Here is a 20,942-nt window from a genome sequence, read left to right on the forward strand (position 1 = left end):
TACATGTTTTATACCATAACCTACTGGTCCCTGGCAGGGAGTCACAAGCTGAATGATCACCACGTGGGGAATAATACCATCAGAGGCCAGTGGAGGTGGCTTCCAATTCTTGGTCAATCCCCTGAGGTCCAAGTCCCTCTAGCTTTCCTTTCTTTCCTCTACAGTTGGCCCAGCTGTTGCTCAATTTCCAGGCTGCTGTGGTGTTTATGCTCACGTTCTTAATTTCAGAAAACAGTCACAAATCCCTTTCAGAAAACTTCCTTTCCTCTACCCTTTTCTGAAAGACTCCTCAAACCATTGCCATATATATTTTGGCCATGCTTGTGCCATGTAGGAACCACAAGGACTGAACTCGTGACCCCTGCAGTGGAAGCATGGAGTCTTAACCAGTGAACCATCAGGGAATTCCCTGCAATATTTATGTCCTACAACCTAACCCGTCTCTGCTTCTTTATGGCAGGTCCTCAAATAGTTGCACATATGTGTAGAACTTTATGGATTCTCAATGGAACATTAATTAGGGACTTCCCTGGTAGTCCAGTGATTAGGACTCCATGATTTCACTGCCAAGGGTGAGGGTTCAATCCCTGGTCAGGGAACTAAGATCCTGCAGCACAACCAAAAAATAAAAAACGCTGCCCATTCTTAACTACTCCTCCCATTAGGAAGGGGGTCAGTCCCTCCCCTTGAATCTGACCTGACTAAAGTGACTCGCTTGGCAGAGTGCAGCAGAAATGACCTTCTGTGACTTCTGATGCAAGGTCAGAAGAAGCTGGAACAATGTCTTCAAGCCTTGAGTCACATCCAAATACTCTGAGGTCTTCACACATGAGCGGCCTCATGGAGAGACCCTGTGGCTCCAGACATGGTGAACAGAGACAAGTCTTTTCTGATATGCCCTCTAGAAATTCCTGACCTGCAAGATTATGAAAGATAATGAAGTGGTGGTTCATGTAGGGCATGATTTTGGGGTTAGTTTGTTAGGTAGCAATAGATAATAGGAACTAAACCATTCCCTCTATTGAAAAATATTTAAGCTGTGTCCATTTTTTTCCCCACAAAATTATCCTATGTATGTACTTTTTTGTGTTTAATATGTAAAAATTTCTCAGGATAGATTCTCTCATATAAAATTGCTGGATCAAAAGGCTGTCTTCTCTTTCCATTTCTCTGGCCTGTGCTTTGATAGGTGTTGGCAAGTTTCCCTCCAGAAAAGAGTATATTAAAGTGGCATTTTCCTTCAACTTCACAAATATCTTTGAGGTCTCACTTCATCATCCTGTGTTTCATTTATTTACATCTAAATGGGAGAAAAACCTGCCTTACAGGGTTTCGATCAAGAGGTCAAAAGGGAAATTTGAATAACATGACTGAGTGACTTCACTTTCACTTTTCACTTTTATGCATTGGAGAAGGAAATGGCAACCCACTCCAGTGTTCTTGCCTGGAGAATCCCAGGGATGGGGTCGCACAGAGTCGGACACAACTGAAGTGACTTAGCAGTAGCATAAACGAAAATGTCATCTACGATGGTATGGGGATGAGACTCCAGTGACCTCATCTTTGTCCTTTTCCCAAGATCAGTTCAATTCAGTCGCTCAGTCATGTCTGACTCTTTGCGAGCCCATGGACTGCAGCGTGCCAGGCTTCCCTCTCCATCACCAATTCCTGGAACTTGCTCAAACTCACGTTCAGCGAGTCAGTGATGTCATCCAACCATCTCATCCTCTGTTGTCCCCTTCTCCTCCTGCCTTCAATCTTTCTCAGCATCAGGATCTTTTCTAATGAGTCAGTTCTTCGCATCTGGTGGCCAAAGCATTGGAGCTTCAGCTTCAGCATCAGTCCTTCCAATGAATATTCAGGGCTTATTTCCTTTAGGGTTGACTGGTTTCATCTCCTTGCAGTCCAAAGGACTCTCAAGAGTCTTCTCCAACACCAAGATAGCCTATGCAGTCCTGTCTTCTCATTTCTCTCTTTCATGCACACATTGTATGAACACATAGTGTGTGCATGTGTGTGTGCTCAGTCGCGTCTACTGTTTACAACCCCGTGGACTGTAGCCCGCCAGGGTCCTCTGTCAATGAGATTTCCCAGGCAGGAATACTAGAGGCTGCCATTTCCTTCTCCATATGAATACATATGTGTGCTTTATACATACATGCATATATACACATATATGTGCTATGAGTGTTTATCAATTTGAATGATTTTATGGGAACACTTGTCAATACTTGAATCAAATAAATATATTGTTAAAAATTACAGTAGAGAGAGTTCCCTGGTGGTCTAGTGACTAGGATTTGGTGCTTTCACCATTGTGACTTGAGTTCAGTCCCTGGTTGGGCAACTGAGATCCTGCAAACTGTGAGGTGAGGCCCCCTCCCCCCAAAAAAATTACATTAGCAAAGCTGCAGTTGTATTTGTCATGGCATCTAGTGCATCTGGGAATAAGCTAATCATCAGTTGGAAATAGGAAGAAATTTGACTTGTGATATAGAGTATAAAAGTGGATCCATTATAGGAAATTTGTACTTCTGGAGGTGAGGGGCCACTAGATAGTATTTGCCCATACAGAAAAGAGCACTAGAGTCTGAAGTAGAATTCAGCATACTATATTCCACACTCTCCACTGAATTTTGAGCAATCAGTGCATTGTTCAAATGTATATACTTCTGTGCCAGTGTTCTGCATTGAAAATACCCCCAGGAACACTGCAGTTACTGTTCCATTGCCCTTGTCTCTCCCCCACCCTGCAGGGCCAGCTGGTGACTGCTGGATCTCTGCTGTCTTCTCTTAGCTCCAGTTCTTCAATTCAAGAATAGTCCAGTCATCATTGTGTTGGATATCTACCCTTCTCTCCCCTCATTTGCCTCATTTGCCCTCACAGCAGCTGGTTAAAGATTCAGCCCTTGTCTAAATCATTTCTGTGAGTATCACAGCCTGCACTGCATCCCTGTAGCACTGTGAACCACCAGTTGGCAAATTATATTTTAAGAAATTTAGCATAATATTTAAAAGAAAGTAGCATGATTATGGGGCTTCCCTGGTGGCTCAGCGGTAAAGAATCCACCTGCAGGAGCCTCGGGTTTGATCCCTGGGTCGGGAAGATCCCCTGGAGGAGGGCATGGCAACCCACTCCAGTATTCTTGCCTGGAGAATCCCATGGACAGAGGAGCCTGGTGGGCTACAGTCCACGGGGTCACAGAGAGTTGGTCTCAACTTAGTGACTAAGCAACAACAATAACAAAGCATGACTATGAGTTTAGGAAAATCTGCAGAATAAGCACATTTGTGAGAGAAGATGCTTATATTTGGCCTCTGAAGGATAATATTTGGTGAAGAATTATCATCAAAAAACTCAACAGGATAAACTTCATTTCTGATATTTTTGTAATCAGCCTAGCCTGAAAAGGAGAAAGTGTGTTTTAGGTATAATAATTAAACGAACAAAAAAAACCCTTAAGTTAGATGCAAAACTCACTGAAAAAAAAAGAAAAAGTAATTATTAATAATTCTAACCATCTGTGAATATTTTGGGAGTGTTTCCTTTGGTCAACAGTATGATACACTGTTTTATTCTCAGTTTTATCATTTCTCCAAAGAGATACACATTTGCTACAAGAATTTTAACTCTTTAAAATATTTAATATATTTATTTGGTTGCAGTGGGTGTTAGCTGTGGCATGTAGGATATGGTAAGTACGGAATCTTAACTGCTAGACTACCAGGAAAGTTTTAACTCTTGACTTTGATATAATTTTCAGTTCAGTTCAGTCGCTCAGTTGTGTCTGACTCTTTGTGACCCCACGAACTGCAGCACGCCAGGCCTCCCTGTCCACCACCAACTCCCGGAGTCCACCCAAACCCATGTCCATTGTGTCGGTGATGCCATTTTAGACTTTAGAAAACTGCAGAAGTGCTACAGAGTTCAGATGTGCCCTTCATCCAGTTTCACCTTGTGTTACCATCTTACATAACCACATCATGTACAACAATCAAAGCTGGGAAGTTACTTTGGTACACTACTGTTATCTAAACCATAGTGCTTATTTTTTTCTATAGTTTTACCTTTTTTGTCCTAAGATCCAATCCAGGCTCCCACATTGCATCTACTTGTCAAGTCTCTCTCATCCCCTAAATGTAATAATTCCTCAGTCTTCCTTCTCATTTATGACTTTGACTTTTTTTTTGTTTTTTGACTTTGACACTTTTGAAGACTACTGGTGAGCAGTTTTGTAGGATGTCTGTCAATTTGAGTTTGTTTGATGTTTTCTCATAATGAGAATGTGGTTTTGCATTTCTAGCAAGAATATCACAAAAGTGATACTGTGTCCTTCTTGATCTACCATATTAGGAGTTTCATGGTGATGATGTTGACCTTGATCACTTGGTTAAGGGGATGTCTTCCAGGTTTCTCCACTGTAATGTTTACAGTCACCCTCACCTCCCCCCATTAATAAATATCTTTGAGAGATCCTTTGATACTATGCAGATTTCTGTATCTCCTCCAACTTTGACCCACTAATTTTAGCATCCTTAGATTTTCCCCTGCTTTTTAATTATTGCTGTGATATCCTTAATGATTTTTTTCCTTTGGTCTTTCTACATTTATTTGTTGAAATTCTTTAGTAAAGTGGAGTTTTTTTCTCCCCTATTTATTTATTCATATCAGTGTGAACTCAGGTATTTATTTTATTCTACAGGTTACGGTCAAATAATATCATTATTTATTTTGTTGCTGAAATCTATATGATATAAATGGCAGAACAGCTTTCCAGTTACACATCTGTGTCATGAATTATTGATCCAGTTCTTCAATGCCTGACGTTTGAGTGGTTATTTGATACTATTTATGATGCCTGATATTGGAGGAGGACCCGGCAACCCACTCCAGTGTTCTTGCCTGGAGAATCCCCAGGGACAGAGGAGCCTGGCAGGCTACAATCCATGGGGTTGCAAAGAGTCGGACACGGCTGAAGCGACTTAGCATGCATGATGTCTGATATACCTAAGCCTTTGAGTTTTTATGTTTTCATAAATTAGGTTTCTAACAGCGGAATTTTGAATGTTGGAAAAGTTGTGGTAACTCAACACGTCAACACGGAAATCGCAATCCACAGACCGAACCCAAATTACGGTGCTGTGAGCTGAGAGAGGCAGCAGATCCTGGAGCTCAGTAAGGCCCCTGCCGGCAGGGTCACGGAGCACAGTTGTCAATAACGACACGTAACAATAAAGTTATTGATGTTGAAGCAGGGACTTCCGGTAGGGGCAAGTCTATTTCCGTTAGGGCCTAGAGCCTTCGTCCTCTCGGTCTCTACGTCCCAACCGGAAATACTTGTACCCCGTCGAAAGCCACGTCGGTCCTGGACTCAGTCCCGCTCACGCAGGGGAGGGAATCGCTTCCGGAGTCAGAGTGTTCTGGCTCGCCCCGCCCCGCCCCGCCGCCGGTGCCGCGCTGGAAGCCTCAGCGCTCCCGGAAGTGGCCCCGGGCCTCTCTGTGTCTCTCTCGGGGTCCCCACCTCCCCGCTGCTGCTGCGGGCCGCGGGGGAGGCGGCGATGGCGGAGGCGGCTCTGCTGCTGTCGCTGCCAGAGGCGGCGGCGGAGCGCGACGCTCGGGAGAAGCTGGCTCTGTGGGATGGGAGAGCGGACACGACGGCTCCGCTGACCGACCGGCAGACGGACTCGGTGCTGGCGCTGAAGGCGGCTGCCGAGGCCCTGCCCGTGCCGGCCGAGGTGAGGCGACGGCGGGAGCCGGGCTGGGTCAGCTCCGTGGCCGCGTCCGCCGACGCCCGCCCTGTAGACCCCCGCCCCGGGTCTCTGCCCTCCTTCCCGGGCGCAGGGACGGCTCCGGTGGGCGAGGCTGCTCCCTTTCCCGGGCTGTCAGGCCTCTCGCTGCCCGGGACCGCCGGCGCTCCCCCTGCGGCGCGGGCCGGTTGGCCGGGAGCTTTGCCCCGGGTGTCTCGCCCCGGGTGTCCCTGGGGTCACCGAGGCCCGGTCCTGCCGCCCACACTCTCCCGGAAGGAGAGCGCGGCGAACCCGAAGTGCTTCGCTTTCAGGACAGCCTCCTGTTGGTGTTCGTTTGCCACCGTAATGAATAACCCGGCTTCCTTTTTCCCTAGGGGCGCCTGGGGAAGACCAGAGTTAGCCCCCGGTGACAGTTTTCATTCATCGCACGTTGATCTGTTGAGCTCTCGAATCAAGTGCCGGTTGTGTTTATATTTATAAAAATGTTTTTCTTTGGAAGCTAGGTCAGTACTTTATTAGATAATGCTGGTTTTCGGTTTTAGTGTCAACGTTTCTAATTATAAGTACCATTTTGGGATGCTGTGCATTTTACTGCCTGTGTGATTCAGTTCAATTAATTATAGTATCAAGAAGTATGTTTCATGAGTTGTCAGATGTTTGACAAACTTTTTCTGGTTTGGGGGCCAGGTTTAGAAGGTCATTTTATTTGTACCCATAGTTACTTTTGATGTTGAAAGCCTTGTTTTCACACGTTGGTGTCCAAAGGCAGGTGGAGTTTAGCGATTTAAGCTTTTAGAGGGTAAGAACTTCGGTTCGAAAGTTCTCACTTACATTGCCTCATGCTTTGCAGTAAAATACAGGTGTTCTTTCTTGGGTTTCTCTGTCCACCTGTATAAGTCTGTGCTGAAATTGGATTTGAAATAAATGAAGAAGTAGGTAGAAATTTGCTTTGGCGTTGCCATCAAAACCTTTTATGCTCGGGGAATAGAAGTTGTTTGCTCTAAATATTTCAGTCTGTTTATAGTTGGATCTGGCCTGTTACCAAAGCAGTATGCTTGGACATCACAGTACCTTTGGCAAACTGTGTCCCATAAGAAAAGTGACCCAATTTGTTTCTATTGCCTTGGGTCACAAACTATTATTCTTCCCATCGAGCATGAGGAAAAGCGGTTGGAGAGAAGTAAATGGAATTTCTTCATTTTCATCCTGTTATGAGATATTCGTGCAATATAATGCCTACTGTTAGCCCCATGCAGTCATTTAACATATATTATGTGCCTGACTGAGGGCCAGGAATTGAGGATGGAAAGATAAGAAAGACAAGATCCCTGCCTCATGGAGCTGACATAATTATGGTGATCATGAATATGTAAAAAAAGAGCTAAGAAGGTAAGTTCAAATGGTGGTCCAGGATATAGAGAAAATAAAACAGGATGGTATGACACCAAGGAATGAGGTATGCCCTTTCAGATAAGATGGAAGGCCTTTCTAAGAAATTGACTAAGTAGAGAACTCACGTTGGAAAACAGGAAGCCAGCGTTGTAAAGACGAGAAAAGTAATCTAGCTGGAGGACAAGGCAATGTAAAGTTCTGGGTAGGTAGAGTGTGACCAGATCAGAGGTTCAGTGAGGGTCTTCTGGTGTGTGCAGTCTTAGTGTTGGATTCCTGTGAGAATCAGATACCAGCCTGTCATTTACCCATCCTGGAACCTGTTAGAGGGATTTCTCATTGCCCTTCTGCTTTCAACAGCCCTCTTTCCCCTTTATGTGTCTGATCGGGAGACTTGTGTGTGCATGTGTGTGCTCAGTCTCATCTGACTCTTTGGGACCCCATGACTGTAGCCCTCCAGGTTTCTCTGTCCATGGAATTTTCCAGGCAAGAATTCTGGAGTGGGTTGCTATTTCCTCCTCCAGGGGATCTTCCTGACCCAGGGATTGAACCTGCTGTCTCCTGAATTGGCAGGTAGATTCCTTACCACTGAACCACCAGGGAAGACGGAAACTGAATTTTTTAACCCTCTTGTCACTCTTTTAACATTGGCAGTGAGAAAGAATGCCTCAGTTTTTATTTTGTCCAACCCAGGTATCTGTAAAGGATTTTCTGTAGCATTTTCCAGTTTTCAGGAGATAAATTGTTTCCTGAATAGCAGGAACTGGGCAAGTTAGTTGAATAGCAAGAGACCAGCTAACTTTCAATAAATATCATAAAGCTGTTAATAACTTTCTTTTTTATGAAAGTGAACTAGTCTTTTCTTGGAAAGGAGTTACACCTTTTAAGTTGGTGTTAAATAAGAAAATTTGTGGTAGACTGGTTTCTTGTAGCTAGGGCATATTTTTTAGTCATGAGATCCTTTTTCTTTCTGCTGAGTTTAGTCATTCTGGATAAGATGCTGAGATGATTTACCCTGAAAGTTACCTGTAATTGACTGTTAGAGCTGTTTTCCTAAAGGCTTTGTGACTTTAGATTGATCCTGCCCTGAAACTGTTTTCTTCTTTATACAATGGGGATGATATGTGCCTCTCCGGGTATGTGAGAATTAAATGATGTGTGTGCACACAGCAAGCTTCCTGTCAGTGTTGTATTATGAATGTGCTTCTCTCCCCAGGTGGCTAGCCCTGTAAAAGTACAGGCTAGAGTCTTACCTCCTTGAGCTGATGTAGGCGTCACTCAGACCAGGGGGCAGAAAGGGAGGAGTTAGGTGCCTTGAGGAAGGTTCTGAATCTCCATCTGTACCTCTTCAATGATTTCCTCCAAGCAGAGTCGATAATGTCAGGTTTCGTTTAGGGAATAAATTCATTACATTGATTACAAAAGTGATTTTCTCCAACCCAAAACTGCGCAAGAAAAGTTTGGAGAGAAAGGCATATTTGCTTCTTTTTTCCTGGACCTGCTCAGCTGGTCAGGCAAGGCTTGATAGTTTGTAATTAGTATTTAATATGTTAGTGTCCCTGTTTATATACAGTAGCTCTCTGGAACTACCAATCAGGAACCCCAGTCTGGGCTCTTTCCTCTCTGCTGGTTGATGTCCTCTCCATCCGGACACCGGGACAGTGCGTGTGAACCAGAGGTGTTCGGTCATCTCCTCTCCAGGAGTGAAAGAGCGGTCAGAACAGGACAGTTGGTGACACCAACACACGCTTCTTAATTTCCCGTTCTGTTCCAGGTGCTTTGAGGAACGAAGACAGCTGGGCAAATGTACCTAATGAGGACATCTTTTTATAACTTCTTTTTTAAAAAACATATTTATTATTTATTTGACTGCACCAGGTCTTAGTTGTGGTACGTGGGATCTAATTCCTTGACCAGGGGTTGAATCCCGGGCCCCTCTGTTGGGAGTGAGGAGTCTTATCCAAGGGACCACCAGCGAATTCCCTCATAACCTCTTAGAAAGCAACTTGTTTTGTGATTCTAAAAAATTGTTTCTTAGAAGTGGTTGCATTGTGACTTCTAGCTTGTTTGGTTTGAGAGAAAATGGTTTTGTATTAGAACGAGGCAACAGGACAGGAAGCCGCCTTCTGCTTCTGATATTTAAAAGTCCTTGTGGTTGGAAAGTGGTCATTTGTGCATGAAGTGATCAAGTAGAATGCTCCTTCATAATTCAGATTATCTCATTTACTCACAACGTCTATATTATATTTGGAGTGTGTAGTACCTTCTCAAGTAGATAGAGTTTTCATATGATTTTATTTTCTAAAGTATATTAGAGGATACGTTTTTGTTCAAAGTGACAGAGCACATGTATGACACCCCTGGATCCTTTTGACTTGACAGTAATGAGGATGTGGCACACTCCAAAAAAAAAGGTGGTTTCAGTAAATCTGCAATTTTGGCAAATTCATCATTTAAGAAATGAATCTAAGACTTAATTATCTAACAATACAAATTTTGACAGTCTGTAAAAGAGGTGGTATATAGGTAACAGAATTTGAGAGTAAATATAGAAGGAAATACTAAGGGTATTAATTTCACTTTACATCATGGGAGTCAGTAGATAGGACCTTAAATTGATGAATTCAAACACAGTTTTGTTAATCTGTGTTTTCGAGTTATGGAATAACCACCAAAAATACTGAAAACAGTGAACTTTTTAACTCTTCTGAAGTTTTGGAATAAAAATGTGAATAATTTTTATAAAAGAAAGTTGATAAAAATTACAGATAATCTCTTCAGTTCCTTCTGCTTTTAAAAGTTCTTCATTTTACCCTACAATTCCTTAGAAATACTTCTCAAATTATAAGCGTTGGTATTACCTCAGAGAAGAATTGAAAGGTCAGAGAAGGGAAGAGGGCAACTTGATTTTCATGTAATCATTCTAAACTGCTGGACTTGTAAAATAATGCCCTTGTTATAATTTAATGACAAGAGTTGTGAATTTGAAGTAAGAAAATAAATTCCATCTTTTTCTTTTTTTTTCCCCCATCTTTTTCTTATACTCTGTTGAAAATGCTGCATGTCAAATAAAAAAGGCAAGATGTATGTATTATACTGCTATTTGGGTTTTTAAAAAAAGGTACACTTCCTTTGTATATGCATGAATTGTCTTAGAAAAGCTTCATGAGAAACTAGTTAACATTAGTAACTCCTGGAGAGGGAACTGGGTGGCTGGGGAATGGGTCCGTGGGAAGAAGATGTTTCATATCATTTTGAATTTTGTGTTTTCTTACCGTTCCTCCTCAACCCTCAGCTCTTGGTGGGCCTGAAGGTGCCCTTCTTTTTCTAGCTTTTTAGTTGCTTGATGACACTGGGACCTCAGCTCTCTAGTGGAATATAGTTTGTAGATTATTTGTATTTTTCTTATAATAAGGGTGCAAGCCACACTCTGTCTAGCCTTTTTATTTCAGCCTAGCCTCCGTGTGCTTTCTTGCTTTCTGCTTTTTTTCCCCAAATCTCTGCCTGATCCACATCTCCCTCCCCCCTTTACCTTCTTGTGTGTGTGTTCATTGCTCAGTTGTGTCTGACTCTTTCCAACCCCATGGACTGTAGCCACCAGGCTCCTCTGTCCATGGGATTCTCCAGGCAAGAATACTGGAGTGGACCGCCATTTCCTTCTCCAGGGGATCTTCCCAACCCAGGGATGGAACCCAGGTCTCCTGTAGTGCAGGTAGATGTTTTATCAGTCTGAGCTTCTTAGATAACATATAAACTGCTGAGAGAATTATGTGTTTGATTGTTGTCATGATCTGTTCATAAATAACTGATAAAGGTAATTTACAGACTATTCTGTTTCCAAGAAGCAGTTCAATTCTGATAAATAAATTTACTTACTCCGTAAAGGGAACCCTCTTGCACTGTTGATAGGAATGCAAATCGGTGCAGCCGCTATGGACAACAATATGGGGGTTTCTTAAAAGACTAAAAATAGAACTACCATATGAGCCAGCAGTCCCACTCCTGGGTGTACATCAGGAGAAAACTCTTAATTTGAAAAGATACATGCACTCCAGGATTCATAGCACCACTACTTATAATAGCCAAGACACAGAAGCAACTTAAATGTCCATCAGCAGATGAATGAACTAAGGAGATTTGGCATTTATACAGTGGACTATTATGTAGCCTTAAAAAGGAATGAAATAATGCCATTTGCAGCAACATGGATGAATTAGAGATTATCATACTAAGTCAGGTGAGTCAGACAAAAACAAATATGGTATGACATATGTGGAGTCCAAAACAACGACACAAATACTTATTTACAAAACACACAGATTCACAAATGTGGAAACAGACTTATGGCTCCCAAAGGTGGGAGAGGGAGGGGTAACTGAGGAGCTTGGGGTTAGCAGGTGTTTCCTACTGCATATAGATGAGATTAGCAACAGGGCTGTCTGTAGAGCGCAGAGAGCTATGTTCAGCACCTTGTAACAACCTGTAGCGGGAAGGAATCTGAAGAAAGATTTGTTTGTGTGTGGCTGGACCACTTTGCCGTACAGCGGAAGCTAGCACAGCATTGTAAATCGACTGTACTTAAATACAAATTAATCAAATAAACTTACTCTGTTTCTGCTAGTAAGTAGTGGTGGTAATAACGATAACATGATGATAGCAGTAGCTCCGATTTCTCGGCTGACTGATTGGCAGGCTTCGTGCTCCGCGCGTGGAGCACTGTCTCCGGCGGCGCCTCCCGAGGAGACAGCTGGTTGGAGGCTGGCGTGGCCGCCCAGGGCGTGCGCAGCTGCCCTTGGCTTCCTCTGTCCTCAGACCTCTGATGGCAGCGGACAGTTCTGGTCACACTTTAAACTCAAGGTAGATTCTCACCAGATCTCAGAAACTTAATTCTTACTGCCCAGCAGTCCTTTTATATGCAGAGATTGTGTCACCATTCAGCACGAGTTTATATGAAGAGGTGATGCCCTTAATACATATTTACATACACCCAAGACCCTCCTGGCTCTCGAGTCAGACTCATTTGTGCGGAGATTGGGGATCAGTCACCTTCCTGAACTTCTTTTTTCTGTGTGCAGCTTCCCAGTGATCCAAGAAGTCTGTTTTCTCACACTTTTGGTTTCTTGTTTTTGCAGTGGCCCCATACAGATAATGTAATTTCTATTTTGGACGAATGAAAAGTGCTCAGTCGTGTCTGACTCTTTGCAAGGACTGTAGCCCGCCAGGTTCCTTTGTCCATGGAATTTGCCAGGCAAGAATGCTGGAGTAGGTTGCCGTTTCGTTCTCCAGGAGATCTTCCCAACCCAGAGATCGAACTTCTGTCGCTTACATCTCCTGCATTCAGTTCAGTTCAGCCGCTCAGTTGTGTCCGACTCTTTGTGACCCCATGAACCGCAGCATGCCAGGCCTTCCTGTCCATCACCAACTTCTGGAGTCCACCCAAACCCATGTCCATTGAGTCGGTGATGCCATCCAACCATCTCATCCTCTGTCGTCCCCTTCTCCTCCTGCCTTCAATCTTTGCCAGCATCAGGGGCTTTTCAAATGAGTCAGCTCTTCGCATCAGGTGGACAGAGTATTGGAGTTTCAGCTTCAACATCAGTCCTTCCAATGAACACCCAGGACTGATCTCCTTTAGGATGGACTGGTTGGATCTCCTTGCAGTCCAAGGGACTCTCAAGAGTCTTCTCCAACACCACAGTTCAAAAGCATCAATTCTTCAGCACTCAGCTTTCTTTATAGTCCAACTCTCACATCTATACATGACTACTGGAAAAACCATAGCCTTGACTAGACAGACCTTTGTTGGCAAAGTAATGTCTCTGCTTTTCAATATGCTGTCTAGGTTGGTCATAATTTTCCTCCCAAGGAAATTAATTTCATGGCTGCAATCACCATCTGCAGTGATTTTGGAGCCCAGAAAAATAAAGTCAGTCACTGTTTCCACTGTTTCTCCATCTATTTCCCATGAAGTGGTAGGACCAGATGCCATGATCTTATTTTTCTGAATGTTGAGCTTTAAGCCAACTTTTTCACTCTCCTCTTTCACTTTCTTTTTTTTTTTTTTTCATTTATTTTTATTAGTTGGAGGCTAGTTACTTTACAATATTGTAGTGGGTTTTGTCATACATTGACATGAATCAGCCATGGAGTTAAATTAAGAGGCTCTTTAGTTCTTTGCTTTCTGCCATAAGGGTGATGTCATCTGCATATCTGAGGTTATTATTTCTCCTGGCAATCTTGATTCCAGCTTGTGCTTCCTCCAGCCTAGCATTTCTCATGATGTACTCTGCATATAAGTTAAATAAGCAGGGTGACAATATACAGCCTTGACGTACTCCTTTTCCTACTTGGAACCAGTCTGTTGTTCCATGTCCAGTTCTGCATTAGCAGGTGGATTTCTTGAGCACTGTGCGAGTTGGGAAGTCCACCATTAACTTAGAAATACTTAGGTATTAAGTAAGTTGCCCATTGTAACACAGCGCATAAGTGAGCAGGAGCAGGGAATTCCCTGGTGGTCCAGTTACTAGGACTCTGCTTTCATGGCTGAGGATGTGGGTTCAATCCCTGGTGGGGCACCTAGGATCCCGAAAGCTGCATGGCTGAAAAAGTAGGGAGCAGGAGCAGGGTTCAAAGCAGGCTGTGCTATAAAGTGCTTTATTTACCATGGCTGAGAGGACAGCCCCACGTGAACCCAGGTACAAAATCCCCTACATTTAAAGGGTCATATTTCTAAATTAATGATGGTGCATTTTGCATCTCCCTTATTTTATTTTAGCTTTAAAAAGAAAATACTGCCTTCAGATGAAATTTCTGTATCTAGAAAAATAGGAAGCAATTTCCTAAAACCTTGGATTAAGGTCTTTTATTGCTAGACCCTAGATGTCATGCCCTAAGGGTTGAAAACTGGGATTGAAAAGAAATAGTTGGGGCTTTTTCTACTTTCCCCAGCAATCACACCCCACCCCCCACCCCCCTCCCTTTTATGTCTAAAAACAGCCTGCCTGTGTGACTCTAGGCAAATGAACACCGGGACTATCTTTGGTAATGGAAACTAGACAGTATTCTGGGTCTGATGGCATCAAAGTGAGGATCTTAGGACTCTGATGGGACACTGAAATTCTTTCTCTTCAGTTGTAATTTCAAAATCTGTCAGCTGGAAGATGTGGGGGAAGTATGTCAGCTGTGTAGAAATAGTGGAAGGAGGTGCAGTTGTTGGTCATTGATTTTTGGGTACTTTGTTTTCTGTTGGTTGGTGTTAAGGAGGTCAGCCTTTTATGCTGATACCTGAGAGGGCAGCTCCTTTCATTAGCACACAAGGTTTGCCTTTGACTGGTGCTAGTTCACCAGAGGTTCCAGTAGGAAAATGTGTGCAAATTAGTAGAGATTCATCGGCAGTTTTCGAAAGGTAAGTCTAAAACTTTACTAATGGGATATTGGTATCCTGTTTGCATTTTGAGACTAGCATTTAATACGTGTGTGTGCTCAGTTGCTCAGTCGTGTCTGACTCTTGGCGACCCCAAGGACTGTAGCCTGCCAGGGTCCTCTGTCCATGGAATTTTCCAGGCAAGAATTCTGGAGTGGGTTGCCATTTCCTCCTGCAGAGGATCTTCCCAACCCAGTGATCAAACACACATCTTTTGTGTCTCCTGTGTTGAGAGGCAGATTCTTTATGGCTGTGTCACCATAGAGAGAGCCTAACTATAAGTGTTAGTATATATGGCACTTACTAACCTCAGATGATTTAATGGAAAACATTTCTCTTTCATAACAACTGAGATGGACTACCAATCTTGAGTTAAGTTCAGAGAATTTTCAATTTATTTGAATCTCTTTGTGACTTTTTTTTTCAAGCTCCCGATTGAAGATTTATGCAGTTTAACCTCGCAGTCACTGCCCATTGCACAGACTTCAGTAGTTCCCGAATCTACAGAAGACATTCTCTTGAAGGGATTCACGTCCTTAGACATGGAAGAAGAAAGAATCGAAACTGCACAGCAGGTGAATGGCAGCTTTTTCTTCTAAGAATATTTATTGTTTCAAATGTCTCAAGAGAGGGCTAATAAAAAAAGGCCCTAGTTAAGACTTTTGACCTTTTAAAATTGTAGTTAAAATCTTTCTAGAATTTTTTTTGTGTGTGTGGGAGAAGGATGTATTACATGCAGCAAGTAAGGAAAACACCAGGGGTCTTGCCCAAAGCAATATCTCTTTCTAGAACAGTCTTGATTTTGTGATTTTGTGTTAGTGGTGGCTATTTCTTAAGTGTCTTAAGTGAGCCTGTTTCTCAGTTTTATTTATGGTACAGATAAAAATATGATATTCCAAGTCTGAATGTTGATAGACTGTTACATTTATTAAGGTTTTGATATTTTACGCCTTTCTGACCTCCTCCCAGTGTGTGTCTGTGTTAATGTGTGCCCCCTCAGCATGCGAGTGTGCTCACATGGACATACACAGACCTGCCCCCACTTGTTGCTAGGTAATTTCTTTCTTAAAAACCTCAGTATTCTCTTGAGATGAACACTTACGGTTATTTTCTAGTAATTTAGCATATGTAATCTATGGTTTTTTTGCTTGTTTTCACTTGTTCCCAGCTATGAATTTAAGTCAACTATAACTTGAGTTTGAAAAAAAAAATCAAAGCTGAGGCAGTTACCAAGTGAAACATGGAGCAGAGGTGCTGAATTGCACACACACTTAGCGGAAAGGGCAGTGCTGCAGAGGGATGAAAAGCTCTGGCTCTTGAGTTAGGCCAACCTGGATCTGAAAGTCAGCTCCCTCTCTTATAATCACGGTTTAGTGAACGAAAGCCAAGGTACTTGGCGAGTGTAATATCTTGGGAGAATAAAGCATACCTTTGACTTCAGATCCCACGTGAGAACTATAGAAGATAATCTTGTACCATGTCTATGAATTTATTTGGAGTATTTGAAGAAAAAATCTGGATTAAATTTGCAGTTGCCTATCTTTCTTTAACGGAGAAGGCAATGGCACCCCTCTCCAGTGTTCTTGCTGGGAGAATCCCGGGGACGGGGGAGCCTGGTGGGCTGCCGTCTATGGGATTGCACAGAGTCGGACACGACTGAAGCGACTTAGCAGCAGCAGCAGCAGCAGCATCTCTCTTTAAATTAAAAAAATCGATTACATTGAGTTATAATTTACATATAATGAAAATGTACTCATTTTAAGTATACAACTTGATGATGGGCCCAGAATTCAAATCCAGGTTTAGTTGATGCAAAAGCTATGTTTTTAAATCACTCCTTTATATTATTTCTGAGCTTATAGTCTCACAATTATTATTAGATAATGTTAATATTTGCCGGAAGCCCTATGTTACCTACTCATATTAGGCAAATTAGCAAGTAGGCAGGAGAAGGCAATGGCAACCCACTCTAGTTCTCTTGCCGGGAGAATCCCATGGACGGAGGAGCCTGGTGGGCTGCAGTCCATGGGGTCGCTAAGAGTCGGACACCACAGAGCGACTTCACTTCACTTTTCACTTTCATGCATTGGAGAAGGAAATGGCAACCCACTCCAGTGTTCTTGCTTGGAGAGTCCGAGGGACGGGGGAGCCTGGTGGGCTGCTCTCTATGGGGTCGCACGGAGTTGGACACAGCTGAAGCGACTTAGCAGCAGCAGCAGCAGCAAGTAGGCAATAACCTCTTAGGAAGAAATATTTATTCCTGTTAATACATTAATACATATTGTCTTATTAATACTTTTATTATTTGACTCTGAATGTGGCCAGTGTTTTTAAGATACTTTGCTTTTGCTAGCATATAGACACTGACCATGCAATTAAGTTATCATCTCCTGGCTTAAAACTTTTAATATCTGAGCCCCAAACAATACGACTTAGTGTCTGCCCTTGCTGTTTAGCATGTAGCCACTCTTCACTTTGTTGTAGTTTTATTGACAACATAATACTCTATTTTTCCAGTTTTTCTCATGGTTTGCAAAGCTACAAACTCAGATGGATCAGGATGAAGGAACTAAATATAGGTATGTGCTCTCATTTGTTGGCTATCCTGATTTTTAGATCACCTGAAGCATTTTGTAATCTGTGTCTTTAAATAAAATTAAGGTACAAAGAAAACTTGAATAGTCACATGTTCTTTAAGGATAGGTAGAGAAGATATAGGTCATTACAACTGGTAGTGAAGGTTGTGTGATTAAAAGAAAAGTCAGTTAGCAGGTTAGGAGGGAGAGACTTTGATTTTTAGATAACTTTAAATGAAGTGGGAGTGTTGTCAGGAACTCTGCTGTCTTTTCTTTAGAGGGACTTTAGGGATGGCCGACTGGACTGGGCGTGTGCTGTGTTGTTTTGTTTGCGTATATTGACGGCATGGAGGAAGTAACTGTATGATCTTTAGCTGATTTGGGGGCTCTGGGTTGAACATTTGCATTCATTTAACATTAAGTGACAACTGTTGCTAGGCACTGTATTAGGCTCTTTTATGTATGATTCCATTTAGCCTGCATTATCCCCATTTTACAAGTAAGTAAACTGGGACCTGGAAATATTGAATCCTTGCCTAATGTCATGGAGACTTGGGCAGAGCTGGGACTTGGACTGACATCTTCAAAGTTTAGAATTCTTCCCGTGACTTTGTCCCTCAAAGGCAGACTTGACCTGAGGGATGGACCTGCTTGATAACCTTGGTGGCCCTGGTGTCCCAGTCTTTGAGAGCTGAGCCCGTGATTTATTGACCTACATGTGAAAAGCCAGTTTATGGCTCCAAGGCTGATTCCTTTCCTTGCTCATAGTTTCAGTCATTTTCCTCTTTAAGCATTGAAACAGTTTGTGACATAGTTTTTGCTACATTTCTGAATTAATAAATGTTTGTGACTAGGTCAGACTTTCCTTCTGAAATGCAAGCATTTGGGGGAAAAACAAGATTTTGTTGTTTACTGTCTATGCTTATTGGGGGAAAATACTATTGCCAATCCCCTTTTGGTTCTGTTTTCTAGACAGATGAGGGATTACTTGTCTGGGTTTCAGGAGCAGTGTGATGCTATATTGAATGATGTAAACAGTGCTCTTCAGCATCTGGAATCATTGCAGAAACAGTATCTTTTTGTGTCCAATAAGACAGGAACCCTACATGAAGCCTGTGAACAGCTCCTGAAAGAGCAGGTAATTTGGAAGAAGAGAGAATGTCAGTGACTATATTTAATGTTTTTAAATATATGAATATAATTTAATTTTGATTTCCTTAATTTTGAACACTGCTCTGTAAGAGACTTGCATTTGTAAGCATGCAAATGGTTACTTTGACAGCCTGCTTTTAAGCTTGTATGAGCAGGGGCCCTAGCAAGCTCTCGGATGTTTTGAGCTGTTAGGTCTCAGTACAGTTTCAGAGTGAAGAGGATATTTCGTTTGCTCTGTCTGCTCTTTATTACTGGCACTTTATTTTTGGCCACACTGCGTGGCTTACAAATCTTAGTTCCCTGACCAGGGAGTGAACCCCAGCCTTGGCAGTGAAAGCACCGAGTCCTAACCACTGGACCACCCAGGAATTCCCTGTTGACACTTTTCAAGCAAGGGGTAGTGATTGTAGTAATGGTGGGGTTTATGAAATGATGAGCAGATCTAAATTGCACTTAAACTTGTGACTTAAAGATAGAATATTTAAGTTACTATATTTATCTCAGAGATGTCTCTGTGTGTATTTTGTATGATTTTTAAAAGGCAGTGCTTTGTTATTTTGTAAAAAGAGCTTATATAATATACTATAAGAATCATTGCTTATTTTAGCCCATGATTGCAGAAATCTTTGGGCATTTTTGTGAAACTATATATCTAATATAAACCTGTATGACTGATACAAACCTCTTCAATGTAATTTTGAGACTGGAGTTTTGATTCTTATATTCTTGTAATAATTGATTTTTCTCTTTTAAAAAACTGCAAGTCGGAACTTGTTGATCTGGCCGAAAACATTCAACAAAAACTTTCCTATTTTAATGAATTGGAAACTATTAACACAGTAAGCATTGTTTTTTTTTTTTAATCTATTTCCCCCTCCTGAGTATAATCTTTAAACTTATAAATTGGCTTGAGTGGTATTTTTAACTTAAGAGTTTGCTTGTTGTTACGGTATTCCTATTTGTGGCTGATAGACATACCATTACCAGTTCAGAGTTTTTCCACATATGATTTAAATAATAGTTCTCTTTATATTGTATTCTTGTTATTAAAATCTCTGTTTTGGTTAACTCTTTAATAGTATCTTATTGGCAAGCTGTGATGTTTATAAGAAGAAATATTCCATTTAAAATGTTTCTGTGGTTGTGTTTCTATAATATTAATTAAAGCATTTCTTAAACTAATCTCATGTTTAGTTTGAGGAAAACTATAGCCCTCTTAAAGCATTGTATCCCAAAGGGATCGTCACAATGAGGACTGCTGTGTAAATTATATTTTTCTTTGCTTCTGGCTTATAAATTAATTATAATAACTGTGTATATACCATGTTATTAAAATTATTAAAAGTAATCTTAATTATTAAAGTTCTTTGAGAGAGAAATAAAAACGGTAGCCAATTAACAATGGAATACATTGACAAACTATTTGTATATCAAGATTAGAAATAATTGATTTTACTTACATTTTATATATATTATATAGCTTTATATATTTTAATATATATTGTCTATTACATTAAACATTAAATATCATGTTTATATTATGTTAACCTGTGTTTATACTCATTATTACTTGTATATGTTTACTTAATATTTTACTTTTATAGTATGACTGCTAAACTTAATGTTTTAACTTTGAGAAAATCACCACTTTTTGAAATGTGAAAATTTATGTTTTAAATTTTTTAAAGTACTAGAAAATGAAAAATCTAGGTTCTTGATGTATTATTTTAATGTAACTGTACAATGGATAATGTTTGCTAATTCATGAAGAGCTCCATTAAAGCTCATTAGGAATAAACTGAATTCAATCCATATAATTTTAATTTGTCCTCTATTGTATTGTAACACATGGGCTGCATTTGAGGCTACTTTTTGACTCTTAAAATGTAAAGCTTTTTTTTTTCCCTTAAAGAAATTGAATTCTCCCACGTTGTCTGTGAATAGTGAAGGATTTATACCTATGCTGGCCAAGTTAGATGATTGTATAACATACATCTCATCTCATGTAAGTCATGGTATTTCTGTATGTTTTAAAAAAATCTTAACATCTCTGTTACATCACTTCTTATGCAATAATTATTTCTTCCTAAGGGAAAATACATATCTGTAACATACTTGAAGAAAAACTGAGGTAAATTCTTAGTCGCTTTCAGTAGTGATGTAAAAAAGTATTGTACTTTCAGCTGCTGTGGAAACCCCTGAAGTAGAAAAAGAGTCTGGCTGACACAACTTTATCCCATCTTAAAGGACTAGTGGTTTGTTTACAGTGTTGACTTCTGTTTTGCTAGCTACTTCCTTGGAAACAAAAATTATTACTTGGCAGGGGAAAGGAAGGGACAAGCCCTTCAGTGTAATCACCATCTCCTTCTGTCCTCTGAGGATTTATAGCTGTATTTATTTCACCCAACTCCTATCCTTTTCCCAGCTGAGCCTCACATATTAGCCTTGAGGTCTGTGGGGTACTGAAAATATATTTTGCTAAAAATGGCGAATATTTACTGAGCCCCTGCTTTGTGTCAGGCACAGAGAATTTGGCTCTGACCAAAACAGTCATAGTACTTGTCTTCAAGGAGTGTGTGACCTATGTAAGACCTTTTGAGCTTTCTGTGCAGCTTTACATAAAGGTTGGTTTTCATTAAAAGTTTTCTTTGTTA

The 20,942-nt window shown here is 41.3% G+C and overlaps 1 protein-coding gene across 1 annotated transcript in view; it reads left to right on the top strand.

Moving 5' to 3' along the window:
- The first annotated feature begins 5,429 nt into the window (after window positions 1–5,429).
- Window positions 5,430–20,942, top strand: part of COG3 (component of oligomeric golgi complex 3) — a 59,585-nt gene continuing 44,072 nt past the window's right edge. The window contains exons 1-6 of the mRNA XM_061133405.1: window positions 5,430–5,736; window positions 14,989–15,135; window positions 17,078–17,139; window positions 18,109–18,274; window positions 19,053–19,127; window positions 20,201–20,293. Of these exons, the coding sequence (XP_060989388.1) occupies window positions 5,560–5,736; window positions 14,989–15,135; window positions 17,078–17,139; window positions 18,109–18,274; window positions 19,053–19,127; window positions 20,201–20,293 (720 nt within the window). The 5' untranslated portion in view covers window positions 5,430–5,559. The remainder of the gene's footprint in view (window positions 5,737–14,988; window positions 15,136–17,077; window positions 17,140–18,108; window positions 18,275–19,052; window positions 19,128–20,200; window positions 20,294–20,942) is intronic.

The sequence above is a fragment of the Dama dama genome, chromosome 30 (assembly GCF_033118175.1).
Source record: "Dama dama isolate Ldn47 chromosome 30, ASM3311817v1, whole genome shotgun sequence".
Taxonomy (NCBI): Eukaryota; Metazoa; Chordata; class Mammalia; order Artiodactyla; family Cervidae; genus Dama; species Dama dama.